Source organism: Anabrus simplex, chromosome 2 (assembly GCF_040414725.1).
Source record: "Anabrus simplex isolate iqAnaSimp1 chromosome 2, ASM4041472v1, whole genome shotgun sequence".
NCBI lineage: Eukaryota > Metazoa > Arthropoda > Insecta > Orthoptera > Tettigoniidae > Anabrus > Anabrus simplex.
Genome location: NC_090266.1, coordinates 853025173 through 853044649, shown reverse-complemented (window position 1 = coordinate 853044649; position 19477 = coordinate 853025173). Strand labels below are relative to the sequence as shown.

The following is a 19477-nucleotide window of genomic DNA, read 5'->3' as shown; positions in this document are numbered from 1 at the left end:
GTGGAGTTGCAGTTGTGCTGGAGAGAGAGAGAGAGAGAACAAACTGGCAGATTACCATGCACAAAGGTCACTTAATTGTTAAGAAACGAATGTGAAACATAAATGTGTTGCGTTAATCACATGAAGAAAACACAAATATTTTTGGCACTATACACAATGACTATGTACTTTAAGGCCACATTTTTCTTCACAGTTTTCCTTACTTGTTTGAAGGCAATATTTTGCAGGCATTTTGAACTCAGGTAGTCTCTCCCTTGTGTAATTGGTTGCGAACCAAAATTATTTAATCATGTCCTTGAATCGTGGCGAAGAAAATTGAAAACAAATGAAGGATTGCATTTTCAGTATGCTGTTTTCTCTGATAAACATCAAACTGAACATCTTGACAAGCAAACATAGTGTCTGTTAAACGGCAATAAAAAACCTTCTATTGCTGGAAGAAAAACTTATACAAGGGCTGTATTTTCCCTGTAGTGCCGGGAGGAATCTGGAGAATTTCAATAATGTTGCCTGGGGAATGCCTTCAAGAAAGCTTTCATCACTATAAGTAGTCCAGGAATCTAATAATAGCAAACAATTCTCTTTTGCAAATGGGAAGAAGGATTCTTTAAACCAATATTCTAATTCCTTTTTTTCTGATTTTGTGGCTGATACGATTATATTCCTGGCATGAAACACATTTTTGGAAACTTTCAGACCAAAAGTTCCAGTTGCCTCCTGTAGTACAATGAATAATTTTGGGAAAAGAGTACTGGCTATGCTAATTGTAGGCATGATTGTGCATGAAAATATGAGTTCACTAACTAACTAAGCGACTGTTTCTGTATGTTTCACACCAACAAGCAATAGAGTCCTTTTCACTTTCATTTCGTGTACAAAACCTCTCTGATTTGTATTGTATATTTAAGAAGGGGTGTAGTCTAAAAATTGCTCTGTAGCTGCTTTCACAAATTTCTTTGTGGCTTTATCTTTTTCATCTTCTTCTTGCAGATATGTACGGGATACAAACTGCATGATTTTTCTCTTTTTTATTCTGTACTTTTTCTTTGAAATGACTCAACCAAGTAGTAGATGTGCTGAAATTAGTTTATCCCATTGAAATCTCTTTTGAAATTTTCAAGACCAACAGTAGCAGGTTTTCATCGCAAACATTCCACTTCAGTCTTCTTGCTTCTGCAAAGCAAGGAAATAATTTTGTATGCATCAATTTCCTGTGTTCAATGGGTCTTACTGATGTAGATTCTAACTGGTTCTTCAACCTGTACAGTTGTCATAGTGATGTTACCTTATGACAACTTTTGTGAACAGTGGTTAATGAAAGCCTCTTCTTACCCCCCTTATTTAACCATAAATTTACAGCTTTCCTCTTCTACGAAATATCTATGGTTTGTTTCACTTTCTCTTGTGAACTGGGAGCATAGCTTAAACTAGTAGATTTGTTAGGTGACTGCAGTGTCTCTTCACTGTATTGATGGGAATCAGACTCAGGGCTCAAACTCGGATCCGTAACACCTCTCGTACCTGGCAATGGGGTGCTGCCGTCTCTTCCAGATAATGCAGATGAGGTGTCGTTGCTTCCACTATCACTTTCACTGTCACTATTTCTTTCCAGACATGACTCTGAGACAATGCTGGCACCCATGCGTTGATTTTCAATTAGTTTGATCACATGTTGTCCCATCTGCCTTCTTCTGAAGTTATTTCATGGTAAGAGGAGTAAACTTGTTCTCAGATATAACGTAAAGCATACTCCGGAACATTAGCCGGATTTATGACTGCTCTCTCAAAGGAACATATGTTAACTGACTGACACAGAAAGCTCAAGGTATAGCGCTTGCTTCAGCTGATCACCTGGGCTATCCTTGTCGAGCTATATGCTAATGCGTGCAATGCTATCAGACATTTCCGTGTCGATTTCATGACCTTACAGCTTGAAATGGCACCTAAATGTTTGTACTTTGCTTTCTTATGGACCCCTCATCACCTCTCGAAATGTCATTGTCGGTTTTGATATGGCTGTATGGATAGTTCCCTTGTTAGTGTTATTAGTTTACTGAACTAAAATTGGACAAAAGTTAGGTTTTGAGTAAACCTTTTTTTCCTGCCTTTTTTCTTCCCTCCAAGCAATTGTAACCCTTGGCAGACAATTTTTTTTCTTGTGTAGCCCTGCGCTAGTCATATTTTTACCTTCAAAAATGCTTTATATTTGCAACGAAGAATGAAGATACAAAAGTCTGATTCACAATATTATGAATTATTTTATCAATCTAGATACATACTATTAGCAATGATCATGTAGTTAAACAGACAGTTTGAATTTTGCCTACTTATATTTCTTCTTCTTTGTGGTACTTCTTGAAGCAAATTCCAGGATGAAGTCCAGGTTTCTTGGTGCAGGTGTTGCAAAAATATATTGTTTCTCTTCTTCTGCCTATTGCTGCACACTGCACAATCTTTGGAATTTCACTTGGTGTTTGAATATATGAAGTGAGGCTTCCCAATCAGCCGTTCTTCTTCATTACTGGTTGGTGGTCATCCTCTCTTGTTGAGATTTCGGTTATGAATATTACCAACCAACTCTCGTACTAGTTCTTTCCTGTATTGTCTTTGCCTTAGTGGCTTCTGCTGCTGTGATTTCCTCCGTATGTTGCAAAATAAGAAGCTGTTCATCACACAGACATCCAGCAATCAGAAGAAACGTTTACGCCATTATTTGTAAGATTTCCTCCCAAAATTATATGTTGACGTATAGTGGTCGGATATATCCACTCCTCTCACATAGTAGTGTAATCACAAATCATTACAGGCTTAAAAATAGGATCAACATCCTTCCTACTTTTAGGTGTATATTACTGCATGCCAATGTTGTGCCATGTACTCAACATTGACACAATCCTTTTGTCATTCCATGAAAGAGCAACCATTTTATCCTTCTTCCTAAATGCCACAGCATTATGCTTTTTCATCTTCTTCAAAGCAGTTGATTTCATTTCAGTTGGCAATCCTTTCCCGTTTGTATTCACTGTTCTCGTTATGTGAAACCCTAATTTCAGCAGTTCCTCTGCCAGATCACAACTGGTATAGAATCTATCGGTGTAGATGTGGAAGCCAGCAGTGTCATTGATATTCTGAAGCATTTGTTGGCATAACTGAAGAACAATTCTTGTTGTAAACGGATGATTTAGATGTGTTAGTGCATTTGTTGTTCTAGAACCATAGTATGGAATGAATGAGCATACAAATGCTGTCTTTGAATCTGCTGCTACAAATATGCACAGTCCCCACTTAGTCGGTTTCTGGGGATTGTAACACTTGAAAATGATGCTTCCTTTAAAGCCCAGTGTACTTTCATCTATAGAAATGTGCCTTGGAACATAATACTCTCTTAATTTCCCTTCCAAATAGTCCACTACATTACGTATTTTGTCGCCCCTGGTTCTAGTAGCAGCAGAACATCCAAAAAATGGTTAGAAAACGGTCTCTGGAAAACACATCTTTGAAAAATGAGCATTTGTCTACCCAGTCTTCAGAAAAATAATATTTTATATCTGGTTTAGGATTCATGCCCATACTGAGTACTACACAAAGAAAAGCCCTCATTTCTGTGATTGTCACATCAGGCCAATTAGCCCAGATACTCCTCTCCCTCAATGGTGTATTCATTTGTATTTTTTCTCTTGCATAGAGGTTAGTCTCATCAACAATTTGTTGTACCAGTTCTTCCGTAAAATATTGTTTAAAAAATTCAAAGGGAGTAGATGGTTTCTCACCTGCGGGAGGTGAGAAACATACAAATCAAAGTGTGTGGTTTCTTTACAAAGTTCGGATCAGCTGGGTGATTAACTCTCCAACCATTGTCTGGTTCACTACTATTTGTATTGCTTTCATTCTCGCTTTCAACTACTTTCATTTCACTAGAATTGTCATCATCGCTCTCAGAAACATCGAACTCACTGTCCATAACTGATAATTCGACATCACTGCTGTCAATTTCATCTAAAAATCGAGCTGTATCAGAAGAAGTAGCACTACCCTGTCTGTGCAGCTCACCATTCACACAGCTGCCAAACGCAAACAACAGCTTGTTCTTTATTTACCTGTAAAACTCGTAAAACAAAGCTTTAACACATCTAGAAGGCTGTGACATTGCTAAAAGTTCTATAGAATAACCACGGATAGCAGCAGCACACATAATTGCTTCACACATATTGTATATATTTACCGTGGAAATAGCTGGCGTGTATATCCCGACATGCAGGAAACTAGGATGTTGGGAAAGGTAAGGTAAGGGTTATTCTGCCCGAAGGTAGGTCCAAACCTCCACAGAGGTGTTCCTGAGCCGGAGTTTACGTACGGTAGGGTGGCCAGTTCCTTTCCGCTCCTCCATTGATGTTGGGAAAGGATTAAAAAAGAAAATTATACAAAGAAAGAAATACGTGGGTTTCCTCTTTGATTGTGGACTTGTGTTTACCCGAATTCTTTCATAACATCTCTGAAAATACCGAGCAAGTGGGTGCGATTTGGGTCACATGGCTATCAACTTGCATTTGGAAGGTAGTGGGTTTGAACCCCCACTATCGGCAGCCCTGAAGATGGTTTATCGTTGTTCCCCATTTTTGCATGAGGCAAATTCTGTACCTTAATTAAGGGCATGGTTGATTTATTTGAATGTTATTGGTTTTGTAGCAGGTAAAATATAGAGAAACATTGTATTGAATATTTCCTTTTTTTAATTTTATTATAGCCTCCAGAGAGGTCTGGTTTAGGTCTCTTGAGTTGACAACCTAGGGTGACCTGCACGTCTACATAGGATGAAATATAGTGTCGAAGACAGCACATACACCCTATCCCTGAGCCCAAGGAGTTAACCAATGAAGGTTTAAGTCCCTGACCTGGCCAGGTATCGAACTTGGGACCCATTGGACCAAATGCCAGCATGCTAACCAGTTAGCCACGGAGCTGGACATATTGCAGATGATAAATCTAGAATTGATTCAAAATAAAAATTTATAATTGTATGGCCTCAGCTACCATGAGCAAGCATTTTGATTTGACACCATCTTGGCTGCCTGTGCATCAATTCCTATGTTTCATTTTGCTCTCCAGTTCTCTCTTGGTGTTCTATGGTTAAGTTTCAATTAAGTTTGCCACACCAATGTGTCATTAAAGGTCTTTTACATGCCAGCATCTTATGGCATGGAGTGTTGAATGAACTTCCTTCTGCCTTTCGAAAACCCAACTACCTCAGCTGGGTTTTGACCTGCGATCTTGGGATCTGGAGGCTGACACTCTATTACTGGTCCACAGAGGAAGCTGAGATCATGGAAATTATGTATTATAATATAGGCAACTAAAGCCTGAATTACAGACCAAGTTCTGCACTCTAGGCAGCCATACTTGTTATGGGAAAGTTATCAACATAAAGAATGAAGTTTACACCGTAAATGAGTATAAACCTCAGTCTTATATGTCAGGTGGTTTTGGGAATACAAGCATGTCAGAAAAAAAGCAGTCATTTTAACTTATTAAATGAAAGAAAAAATGATTCTAGAACACGTTTCTGAACAAGTAATAGAGAGATTCAAATTGTTTTATGAAATGAAAATCTGAAAATGTCAACACTGGCAGGCCCGATTTACAAATGAGCAGACTGGGCATTTGCCCAGGGTGCCAGTTTTTGAGGGGCAGCGGCCTACGGATCGACTAATTATGGCCTGCGTGAATTACGTCCTAAATTCATTACACTCAAAACTTTTACTTTCCACAAATTATTCCAATTATTTGATTAGCCTATATAAAGTACTTTAAACTATTCTAACTTTAAAACCTGAATTTAAACTACGAATATATTTGAATTTTATGAAGAAAATTAAATAACTGCAAACAATAACAAAGATATTATTTAACTCATGCAGGTGCTGGGTGGGCAATTGTAGTTGGTGGCTTGGCAACCCTGTTAGTCTAAACAGCCACTGCCCTGTCTGTCATTGGCTCATGACGGTTTGTTTGCGTATTGTTGTTTACATCCACTCACCATCAACCTGCTAACCTCACCTGTGTGATAGTACATATATCACACCCCCGAATTATATGTATAAGGTTTGATGCTTTGGAAGGGCAGGGGAGGACTAGGCAAAGTGAAGGTAGAAATTACGGGGATAATGGGAGACAAGGTAATCAGCTAGGGGGAGATAGGAATAATCAGAATTTCAGTCATTCTAGGCAAGGGAATCAGGGTGGTAATTCCGGAAGGGGAAACAGACAGTCTAACCAAGGAGGTAATCACCAGGAATATTATGGCAGAAGACCTAATCAAGGGGAATCAGAAAGTAGGGGGCGTACGGATCAAAGACCTCCAGATCAAGTGCAGAGACATGATAATAGTGAACAGTCTACGTCAAGTAATTTAAACCGGAATCGGACTTCTTAGTTGGGTCAGATAGGCAGTCCGATACCGAAATTCCTATTCACGCGATGAAACAGGTAAGTTACGAGGTAGACGTGAAAGAGGAATTATTGTATGACCATGTGTTTTGTGTTCAGGGAGATTTTGAGAATAGGGGGTGTGATGAAAGTAAGAAAGATGTGTCGGATGTCTTACATTGTACTAGTGGTGATGGTAATAGCGGTGTTGCGATCGATAATCTTGTGGAAGTTTCTGAAATTGAAAGTGAAGTTTTTTGTGAAGTAGATGAAGGTTGTTTTATGAGTGAAGAGTGTTCACGGAGTATACATCATGAGGATGTTTTTTTTTATTTAAGTGTACGTGAGGAGAGTAAAGTTAGGTCCATTATGTGTGAAAATGGTGACTTTGAGATTAATGAAACTTCTGATAAGAGAGTCGAAAGTACCAGTGTTGTTGGAATGAAAGTGGTGCAAGTAGTAGCTGATATGGAAGGTGGCGAAGATGACTTGATTGTTGGGTCATTAAGTAGTAATGACAGCAATTTCGCTGTGTATTATGGTGAGAATTTTAGTAATAGAGTGAGCGTAAGTGAGAATGGAAGTGTGCGTGAGATGAAAGAAAGTCTATCCAAGCGTGTGTGTAAAGTTTTATTTAAGGCTGAGAGTTGTGTGAATGATTTGAATGACGTGCTGTGTGATATCGAGGTGGAATGTGTGAAAAAGTATGTGATCTGTTTGCTTGCATTAATTATGAGTTTGTGGAAGAGTAAATATTGTGAGATTCCCGCGCATTTCAGAAAGAGGGATTTCCTTTTTATAAATGTTCCGAATGAAAGTTTGTATGATTCTTGTGTGACTGGATGGTACGAATCTTTGTGTGTGAGATAGATTGTATTAGAGATGTGTTCGGATTTTATTACGGTACGCATTCCTCGCTTATCGATGCCAATGTTAAGTTTATGTATAGTTTTTCATTTACATTAGGGTCCGTATACTGTGGACAGTAGAATAGGCAAGTGTGCTTATAGGCTCCTAACCGCTGACAACAAGGTTCTTGGAACATTTAATATCTATAGCCTTCGCAGATATAAGAGATAGGATCTGCACCTTGGATGTATATATTATCAATTTTAATGTATGTGTACAGTAGCAAGAATAGATTGTGTTCAATGCTATATGAAACAATCAGAGTTGTGTTATTATTATTATTATTATTATTATTATTATTATTGTTGGGACAAATGGTATTTTGTGTGTGCGAATACAATGCAGTAGACGCAATGTATATATCATTATTACAGTAAATTATGTGTTCAGTTATGCCATTATAAGGTTATGTATGAAGTTCTGTTTTATGGTGAATCATAATATATGATATCATCGATTCACCAAGGGGGCGTTATGTGATAGTACATATATCACACCCCCGAATTATATGTATAAGTTAGAGATATTATTGTCAGTATTCGATTTATTATTATTATTATTATTATTATTATTATTATTATTATTATTATTATTATTATTATTATTATTATTATTATTATTATTATTATTATTATTATCGGTATTTCATTTGTATGTTTTGTCATTTATATTTATAAGCTGGAAGATATCCACATATGTAGGTATGAGTAATTTGTTTTGCATGAATGGGAAAACATTGCTGTAATAACTCTGGTAATTTGAATGAGTCATATGGCTACCCCAGTGTCTGTTGTGATGTACTTGTGTCAGGAAATTCCATTACTCATGTATATATCCCAGCCTGATGAGATAAGCTTGTTGTTGTACCAGGGAATTTTGGTGATTCATGTAAAACTCCCGAGTGTTTGTTATTCTCTTGGAAGCAAGGAGAAGTTCAGGGCTTGGTCTTGACTAGAGATCACTCATGATTGGTGGGCAAGCACCAATCCAGACGTATCATCTGATAGGAGGGGGATGTTGATGTCTATAAAGGTTGATCATACGGCGGCAACCAAGGGACATTGTAAAGGAACGAGAAGGAAGACAACTACAACCAGTGACACTGTATAACTGAACCACTCGGTACGGACAAGAAGGACAACTGACGCACTGTACGAGTACGAAGTAGTGCTGGATATACGGTATTCGAGTGACACGGCTGCAATGGACTGGACTTCAAACGTTCGTGGAGCGTAGTCTTGTTATGTTCGTGGAAAGTGGCTGATCAACAAATTGTGGAGGGCGTACGCATTAAGTATTGTAGCACTTGTGGCGGCCTAGCATTATATGTTGGTGAAAGCTATCTCAGACTTTCCATAATTTATGTTGAGGATCGACAGACGTGTGTATATATCTTTACAACAAGTGTTAAAATATGTGAACACAGTAGTACAAGGTACAGTATCTGTGTGATGTGACAACTGCCGATTATGAGAATCGGTAAGTCGAATTGATATAGAGACAGTGAAGGGTATTTATCTTCATACATGTACATTGTTCATCGGACTATCTACAAATGGTAGCTTAGTTCTCGCTTTCGTTTTCCCACGGTTTGCATTATTGTTGTTGTTGTAAATATGGAGTCTTCCAGCAATATTTTATGTGTGTATTATATGTATAATGTTGTATGTTGATGAGGTGCTCATGCACGGAATTTGTTAAGAATATAGTTAGCTATTTTAGAATCAGTGTTATTGATGAACCTAGGTGCAGTTCCTACCTAATTAGTCGTTTTCAGGAGGTTAGGTAAGGCCTGCAGCAGATGTACCAGTACGCAGCATTATGTACACGCCCTGGGATATAGTTTATCATGCTCTTATCTATATTCGAGGGATCCATTCTGGTGAACTCTGGCGCCCATACTACGGACATTTCGGATAATTATGCTTATTAATTTTATTAAGTTGTTGAGTAATTTTATTTATATATTTTTATTCATGATTTTATTTATATTTATCAGTAGTCATCAATTTGTTACACCTGATAACTCATTGTCTCATGTAATTCTCACATGTTTTGCAGTATTTAACCATGAGTAAGAAGTTAAGTGGTGCTGAATACAAAAAATGCGCTACTGAAAAGCAGAGTGAGGAACTTGAACTACTTAAGAAAGTGCCTAAAATGGGAAAGTTCTTTACTTTGACTCCTTCAACTCCAACCTCGTAATCGGAATGCCAAGATGACTTAACAGAACCTTCGACTTGTGTCATTGGTCCCATTTAACTTTATACGAGAAGACTTACAAGGCCTAGATACCTCTCCAAGGAGACAATGAGGATTTTGGATCAACTTCAGATGGTTTATATCTTGGATACTTCGAGTTAATCAATGAATATGACCCTTTACTTGCCCAGCACATCGGGAAATATGGTAAATGTCTTGAGAGTTTTGAAATCAACATCAAGAATTGTAGGGGCCAAAGTTATGATAATGCTTCCAATATGTCAGGAGCTTACTCAGGTCTTCAGGCCCGAATAAAGCAGTGAAGTCCCCTTGCTGAATACATATTTTTTTTGCTAGTGGCTTTACGTCGCACCGACACAGATACTGTAGGTTTTATGGCGACGATGGGATAGGAAAGGCCTAGGAGTTGGAAAGAAGCGGCCATGGCCTTAATTAAGGTACATCCCCAGCATTTGCCTGGGGTGAAAATGGGAAACCACGGAAAACCATCTTCAGGGCTGCCGACAGTGGGATTCGAACCCACTATCTTCCGGATGCAAGCTCACAGCCGCGCGCCTCTAACTGCACGGCCAACTCGCCCGGTGCAGCACATTCTTTAAATCTTGTTGGTTCAGCTGCCACAAAATGCTGCACTGCCACAGTAGTTTTCTTTGGCTTTGTCCAGGAGTTGTATAATTACTTTTTTCTGTCAACGTACAGGTGGAATATTTTGAAGCAATTCTTGGCAAAAAACAGTACGCCAGTGCTAAACTCTTTATCAGAAACCAGATGGTCTGCAAAAGCAGATGCTATCAGAGCTTTGGTAAAAGGTTGTGAAGAAATATGACAATCGTTGAGGCAGTTATCTGAAGACTGCAGTGTAAAACCTGCTTGTAGACTTGAGGCACAAAAGGGCTCTAACTACTTGAAATCGGGGCCTGAACACTGGTACTTTTGATTTGTAGTGTTCCAACTCCCCTTATTAATTTTATGGTAAGAGGCATTGAGGAATAGAAGATTATGAAGTTACCTATTTCATTCACAGAGACTTCCAAACTGAACACTGCAAGGTATAACAAGTTTTGAGGAAATTCTATGTATATACAGCCATCATCAGCGATGGTAAGTCACTAAAAACAAAGCAATGCATAAGTTCAAAGGGTATACAAGGTGCACTGACATGTTTTCTGTGAATGCTACAAGCATAGTGGCGATAGTGGCAGATAGGTTATGTAGGGGTTTAGGTTTTGAGAATACGGTAATTTATATTAAATACACAATGCTTACAGTTCATTTTAAACAATGCAGAATAAATTACATATCTCTCCTTTGATATTTCTTTGTGGGTTTAGGTGATTTTATAGTCCATAAGTTGTATGAAAGTAAAATTTTTAAGAACTTCAACTGTTCAAACAAAAATAAAGTCATGTACCATCTTCATAATGGATATAAATATGAATTTTACCTAAGAATTTTCCAATGTAAATATTTTCAAACAGAGAAAATTGTATTTTTAATACTGATTTTAGTGTGCATAAGATTTTCAAATGATATAATCAAATAATAAATACTATTATTTAAACATCAGTAAAGGAAAATAAATAATGCATTCTACCCATCTCTAGATGGTCTCTAGTTTTCATGCGTCTCCTATATACCAAACATTTGACCCCTGTCAACTCGTAAAAGCACTTGAGCTCTGCTAGTTACAGAATAACTTGTCTACCATTGTATGAGGAAAGGAATGCACTGCTTATGGTAACCCCCACTCCTTGCAGCAGGCAGACGATCCTGCATTTATTAATATTGACCCACCATCACTGACGATGCCTGTAAGTATGTAAATTTCTTAAACACATTACTTCCACTAATTAAGATAAATATAATTTACCTCGAGGAATTCTTTGGAGTGTGGATCATCGAATATTGGATACCGAACTGCTATCACCCATCGATGTACAAATTGTACCACACGACGTTTGCAGGCCAGGATGAAATCACGGTCTTGGGTTGGAGAATCCATTCGGTAGGTGCAAAGGTTGTTAAGGAATACACATATATATGACGGTGAAGCACGCAGATGTTTGTAGCAAAATACCAGTAATTAATCTTGGCTAAGGATGAGCGAACACAATGAAGGTAAAAGACAAAGAAACTACCAATACAACTTGAATATTCTAAATTTAAAAATTATCTCTGAATTAGAACTATCTATTCCAATTCCTGTATTGCTTGAGTTCTTAGTCATAACAGAGTTTTCAAATATTGAAAATACAGGGTGATCAGATATGCTTTACTCCAGCATGAAGTGCCTTTACTATGGGTGAGCGAGCACTTGTTTCCTGTAGGCGGATCACGGTAGGTAGTGATAAGGTAAACCATACAATGCTAGCACAAACAATTTTAAGTTCATTACTTACCAAATTATGAACAGAAGTGTTGAAACTGCCTGCCTTCATACTCCATACATTTTTGGTATTTCATTAGGAAATTATTCATCACTCACTGCAGTTCAAATTGAGGAATCCCAGCAATTTTCTGATGAATATTTTGTTTCAGTTTTTGCATAATATATGGGCTCATATCATACACAACATCAGATATGCTTTACTCCAGCATGAAGTGCCTTTACTATGGGTGAGCGAGCACTTGTTTCCTGTAGGCGGATCACGGTAGGTAGTGGAAAGGTAAACCATACAATGCTAGCACAAACAATTTTAAGTTCATTACTTACCAAATTATGAACAGAAGTGTTGAAACTGCCTGCCTTCATACTCCATACATTTTTGGTATTTCATTAGGAAATTATTCATCACTCACTGCAGTTCAAATTGAGGAATCCCAGCAATTTTCTGATGAATATTTTGTTTCAGTTTTTGCATAATATATGGGCTCATATCATACACAACATTTTTTAATTCATCCCCAGGATTATGATTTCAGGCAGATTAACTGGGGAACCAAGGGGACCACAAATCCCTACTAATAACTCTGTTCTGTAGAATCACTTTGTGAATTTTTCTCACAGAATTATTTGCAATGTGAACAGTCACAGACTCCTGTTGGAAAAAGAAAAGGGGGTTGATAGGGTACTCACATAAGTAACAGAATCGACCATGAAATTGGTGTTACAATTCTTTCACTGTTGGTGGCACACCATACACAGATTTTCGCATTGTGGAGAGGCACCATGTATGATGTCAGGTTTAACAGCATTGCAGTAACAATTGTTTTGTATGCACACAAAGCCATGGAGGTGCAACCAGGCCTCGTCCGAGAAGAATAGTAAACACGGGTCTGTTTCTCCATTGTATACATATTCCAGATTCCACTCATAAAATGCGGACCCATGCACAGGATCATCTGGTTGAAGAACGTGTGCTACAGTTATTCTATATGGCTTTAAGTGTAATAATTTAGTAGCATTCTGCATGGACCCATATGAATTTCCCACTAGTCGTGCAAGACGATAAAGTGATCTTTTAGGGGAATTTTCAAAACGATGACCCATGTTATCTAATTTCTTTTTTAGTGAGAACCCTATGCTGCTCTTTTTGGTTTCTTAGGCAGCAGAGTTTTAAATTCATTATAAATTCATTATAAATATCGTAAAGATTATGGACTGTTTTATGACTTGGAACATCTTCACCAAGGAATCTTTCCTAAAAATATTTGAACTTCATCAGCTGACTAACTTAACACATATACATTATAAAACACACACCTTTTAAGACTAGGGTAATTACAGAACTAAGAAAGAAAATACACGCACTTGGAAACAGCTGAAATACAACTGAGTCATCAGACATACCGACCTTTAAAGGTGGTAAGGATTGGTAAAGATAGCTTCCGTGGCTCAGGTGGCAGTGCGCCGGCCTCTCACAACTTGGTTCCGTGGTTCAAATCCCAGTCACTCCATGTGAAATTTGTGCTGGACAAAGCAGAGTCGGGACATTTTTTTTTTCTCCAGGTACTCTAGTTTTTCCTGTCATATTTCATTCCAGCAACACACTTCAATATCATTTCTTTTCATATGTCATTCATTAATCACTGCCCCAGAGGAGTGGGACAGGCTTCGGCAGCCGGCACAATTCTTGCCCTCGCCACTAGATGGGGGCTTCATTCATTCCATTCCTGACCCGGTCAAATGACTGGAAACAGGCTGTGGGTTTTCATTTCAGGGATTGGTAAAGATCCATTATACTATAACACAGAAGTAAAGAGACTAAGAGGGAGGTGAAGGTTGGAGAGAAATAGTGCTAGAAATGGCTGTGGAAGTTAGGAGAAATGGAAGGAACTTATAACACAATGGCAAGCATAATTGTAAGTCATACAAATTTTAGTGAAAAATGGTGGGTAAGTATTTTGACAGAAGCAGGTAGCAAAAAGGACATTTCAGGAATCATTTACGAACAAGGGCAGCGTATATGCAAGGATTTACAGAAGACAGAAATATTCACTCAGCAGTATGTAAAGATTGTTGGTTACAAGGATAATGTACAGGTAGAGGAAGTGACAAATAATAATAATGAAGTATTGGAATTTACTTATAACAACAAAGATATTTACAATAAGATGCAAAAGTTGAAAACTAGAAAAGCAGCTAGAATTTATAAGATTTCTAGGGATATAATAAAGGTAATGGATTGAATATAGTGCCATATCTGAAGTACTTATTTGATTACTGTTTTGCATGAAGGAGTGATACCAAATGAATGTAGAACTGCTGTTGCCCCTCTGTCAGTCAAAAGACGATGTGGAATGACATTAGTAAATGAATAAGTTTGAGTGGTGTTTTTAAATGTAGGAAAGATCACAATATGAAAAATAAAGTTGGAATTCAAAAGAACAAATTGGGGCAAATATTTCACACGCACACACACGCGCACGCACATGCGCACGCACACGCACACGCACACGCACACGCACACGCACACGCACACGCACACGCACACGCACACGCACGTGCTGGACGTTCCCATCCCGCACGCAGCGAACGAGTAGGGAGCTCGCCCATGGGAAGAAATCCATACATGCTGCAGTAAAGCAATACTGGTACTTTAAAGACTGAATGAAGATGTGCTTGCACGATACCAACTATTCAGATTTACTACTCATGATTTTTTGTCACCATCAAGGACCATGTTTTTCTTTCATTCTATGTTATAAAGTGAGTTATGAAACTCCATATCCTACAACACTCTCTACATGGCTAAGTTATGGCAGCATTTATGTTACTTTCCTCAGCTTATGCCAGTTATTTCTTGGATTGCTGGAGCCAACTTTGGCCATGTTCGGTTTTGGCCAGCGATTTAAGGCTGGATATCATTCCTAATACAATGTAATTTTTCAGTTGAAAATTCCCACCAAAATCAGAATTTGAAGCTAGGTCCTCCCTGTAGAAAGCCAGCAACTAAGTCACTGCACCAAAACTAGGATAAATTATGCTTATTTATTATTTATTGAACTCTCTTTTGTATTTAGTTCCTTTCTATTTAGGACATCCAAAATATATGGTACACTTGTAAAAATATCCTAAAAATACTTGCTTTGAACTGCCTTAAATAAAAATGTCAAATCTTTATGTAAATGCTGGACTAATTTTACTTGGTGTACTTGCAGAGGGGGAAGGCTTGTAGTTTCACATGACTGTTGGATTCATGATCCCAGGCAATGAGACTCTCTAGTTTGACATGAAATTTCAAAGAAGAAAACGTTTCACTTCAGCGATACCCCATACATTAGTTGGGATTTTAACTGTGACTTTCTTGGTGAGAAGCCAATGACCACATAATTCGGCTATCAGGCCGCCCCCTACCATATACCATACTTCGGAGTAAGAAGTCATTCATGGATAATCAGTTACTGTACAAATGAAGTAAGGAGAATATGTTAATAATTCCAGGTCCTGATTTTAGTTTCCACATGATGGATGTACATATTACCGTATCAAGGATTAATTAACAGTATTGTCAACATAAACTTTTGTCTAACATTAGCAAAAAGAACGCATATGATGCATGGAAAAGCTCTACTGTCTGAAATATTCATCTCAGCCTTTGCATTTAGGAAAAGTAAAAATAATTTTTTAAAAACCTCAAAATAAGGGAGATTTTAGATATTCTGATGTTGTAACTGATTGTGCTTCAACCAACTTATTATTACTACTATGTCAAAGTAAAACTTTTCAGTGTTGTCTTACAACTGCTCCTAAAGTAGGTAAACTCTTTAATCTACACTGGCAGAAAATGAAATCCCAACAACGAGAAGGAGTTGTAGTAGATAAACGAAACTCGGGAGGCATGTTTGCACATCTGAAAGATGATGCCTATTCAAATTTGCATGCTAGTTGGGTAGAAATTCAGTAAGATTTACATTACTTTTATAGCATGATAAGGATATAATATGTTGGAAATCTTAAGTGGAATACCTTGTGGAGGAGCGGTGTGTTCACTGCGACAGTTATGAACCCGCCCACCATCCCCCAGAAATAATTTTGCTTTTATAACCTAATAGAAGTTATCACGTGCCATAGTCCATCGCCTAACTACGTACCAGCATTTCCATTGGGTGAGACGCTATGGGATATGACGTCACTCCTAGCAATGAAGTAAGTGAATTCCGTTACCAACCCGCGCACAAGAAATACACAACTGCCCAGACCAATGGAGGTGTCACACGGAATACTAGAGGCCTAGGGCCGCTTCGCGGCTTCTAACCTGGACGCCCCCAGGCCCAATGGCTTTGTCACTGACCAATGGTCTAACCAATCCAGACCAATGGCTTTGTCACGCGGGATACTAGAGGCCTAGGGCCGCTTCGCGGCTTCTAACCTGGGGGCTTACGCCCCCAGACCCCCTTTGCTTGATCCAGACCAATGGTCTAACCAGTCCAGACCAATGGCTTTGTCACTGACCAATGGTCTAACCAATCCAGACCAATGGCTTTGTCACTGACCAATGGCCTAACCAATCCAGACCAATGGCTTCGTCACGCGGGATACTAGAGGCCTAAGGCTGCTTCGCGGCTTCTAACCTGGGGGCTTACGCCCCCAGGCCCCCTTTGCTTGATCCAGACCAATGGTCTAACCAATCCAGACCAATGGCTTTGTCACGCGGGATACTAGAGGCCTAGGGCCGCTTCGCGGCTTCTATCCTGGGGGCTTACGCCCCCAGACCCCCTTTGCTTCATCCAGACCAATGGCCTAACCAATCCAGACCAATGGCTTTGTCACGAGATTCATAAATAAAAGTAGCGCCGCTGCACTAATGAGATTCGTAAATAAAAGTAGCACCGCTGCACTAGGACTAGTTCTTTATATGAACAGTTGGCAGCTCTGTCCACCGCACGATCAAGTCCTTCGCGAGAAGCGAGCGAGAGAGAAACAAATGACAGTGCAATCGCGCCTGGATGCGTAGCGCTAGAAAATGTAAGGTGTTCTGAACTTTTGCTGCTAGTTGATGAAGAATGGTACTAGTAGCGCCACTATAACCTTGCAAAGCACGCTTGTTTTAAATATGTGCTGTACACTTTGTGAGCGTTAGTCATTGTCCGGTGTTGACGTTGTGAGATAAGTGTGAGTCAAGCATGCCTTCAAAGAAACAAAGCAGGCAGTATCAGCAGCTTACTGAGATTGAACAAGGCCCTGTAATACGGCCACAGGAAAGTGGAATTTCTTTCCTTCGATACTGCGGAAAGACTTGGCAAGAACATATCCACAGTGCATCGGTGTTAGCAACAATGTTGATGGGAAGGCACTGTCTCAAGAAGACTGGGCTCTGGCTGCAAACGGGCCACTGCATAAGAGAAAAGAGTGCTATATTGGCTGCATCTCTGTGGTGGATTGTATTGCATGTGCAGCAGTCACTAGAGCTTCAGTTGGTGCCAGAGTGACAGCGAACTGTAACAAATCGATTACTTGAGGGACAGCTCTGAGCTAGACATCCTCTAGCGTTCATACCACTAACTCCGAATCACTGTCATCTGCAACTTCAGTGGTGTCAAGCTAGAGTTCATTGGAGGGCAGAGTAGAGATCTGTTGTGTTCTCATATGAGAGCTATTTCTGGTTTGGTGCCAGTATTAGCCGTAGGTTGGTAAGAAGGAAGCCAGGTGAGTTCATGGAACCAAGCTGTCTGCGGCATCAACACACTGGACCTACACCAGGAGTCATGGTCTGGGGAGCTATTTTCTTTGACAGCAGGAGCACTCTCGTCATTATCTCAAGGACCTTGATAGGGGATTTGTACGTCAGACTACTGACTGAACTGGTTGTGCTGCCATTCATTCGCAATATTTAAGGGAGGGTTTTTCAACAGGATGATGCTCGTCCTCATACCACTGATGTCACTCAACATGCTCTACGGAGTGTTGACCAGTTGCTTTGGATAGCAAAATCACCGACCCTTTCACCCATTGAGCATTTATGGGACATTATGGGACGACAAATCTAGCGTCATCCAGTACCAGCATTATCCGTTGTTGATTTGACTGATGAAGTGCAACAGGTGTGGAACTCCATCCCACAAAATGACCTGTTGACACAATTCATTCATGTTTGCATGCTTCCATTCAAAAGCTTGGTGACGACAGCAGTTTATAATGTATCACCATGTCTCATGTCTTCTCATGCATAATAGAACCTGTGACCTGGACATTTTAACCAAATAAATATGTTACTTAGACAATTGCTTTGCCTAAATTGCATTCCTCTAAACTAGTGTCTTCTTGGTGTTTGGATTTTATTTTCCGCCAGTGTATTAAAACAGTGACCATTAAACAAGAATTTATGGTGATCTCAAGCGAGGAGCACATAGCGAGCTCATACACAACTTAAGGGATGAGAAAGAAGCTACCTGGAGGAAGTCAGAAGCTTCCTTGCCCCATCCTCTGTCCTGTAAGGCTCGGTTGTTAGTAGAGCTCTTTACCTGTATTAGTGAGACACGTGATTTACTTGCCTTACTCAGTTATTATAATTATAAATTACGTAGTAACAATTATCCATCACGGTTGAGTACACCATTGAGCAACAAGTGTTTATTGTTGAAATATACCTTTTAAATGGAAATCATATGATAGATGAGTGCAGAAGAATTGCAAACAATTTCCAGAATGTTCTACACCATCAAAAGCATATGTTTGTGCTCTGTTTGAAAAGAGTTGCACTATTGGATGTCTTGAATAGGAAAGTCATTATAAAACAAGGGGTCTTAACTAACAAAAAACTTGAAGGTATGCAAGCCAGACTGCAGATTAGCCCTCGTAAACCATCTAGCCATTTAGCACAGGAGTGTGGTAAAAATGAAATGGCGTATGGCTTTTAGTGCCGGGAGTGTCCGAAGGAGTGTGGTATCTCGCCCACTTAAGTGCTGAGAGGGGTAAGATAGCCTGCCCATCCTGTCAGCTTCCTATATGCGCTTTGCTTGAGTTTGATATAGATGTTGATTCCCATAGGGAATCTGAAATATTTGTCCTGAATGAGTAAATTTATAATACCAATATAAATGGTCCATTATTGGACATTATAAATTTTCCTAAATTTTCCAAAATTTTCCTAAATTTATAATGTCCAATAACGGACCATTTATATTGGTATTATAAATTTACTCATTCAGGACAAATATTTCAGATTCCCTATGGGAATCAACATCTATTTCATCTGATGGCCAAACAGGCATCAATTTTTGGTAATAAGACAAAGTCTCTTAGTGCATTGGCACTGCCAGTGGCTCCAGTTAGCCTACGCAGTTGCCTCCACTGTATGCACTAGTCAGCGTATTGGTAGGTGTGCTAGGTACCAGCTGATGAGCCCACCCTAGCACAGGAGGGCGAAACGCTGGCAACCAAGTATGAGTTAGCTGTAAAATTTATAATGTCCAATAACAGACCATTTATATTGTTATTGCTTGTGTTTGCCATAAACTCTTGTTTGGTGGTCACTATATG

General features: G+C 39.1%; 1 protein-coding gene across 1 annotated transcript in view; it reads right to left on the bottom strand.

Annotated features, from left to right (window-relative positions):
- Epac (Exchange protein directly activated by cAMP) overlaps positions 1–19477 on the bottom strand; it is a gene marked incomplete at its 5' end in the record, with an annotated part of 226736 nt that overhangs the window by 81731 nt on the left and 125528 nt on the right. Inside the window, one exon of the mRNA XM_067140072.2 lies at positions 11426–11564. Within this exon, the coding sequence (XP_066996173.1) occupies positions 11426–11564 (139 nt within the window). The remainder of the gene's footprint in view (positions 1–11425; positions 11565–19477) is intronic.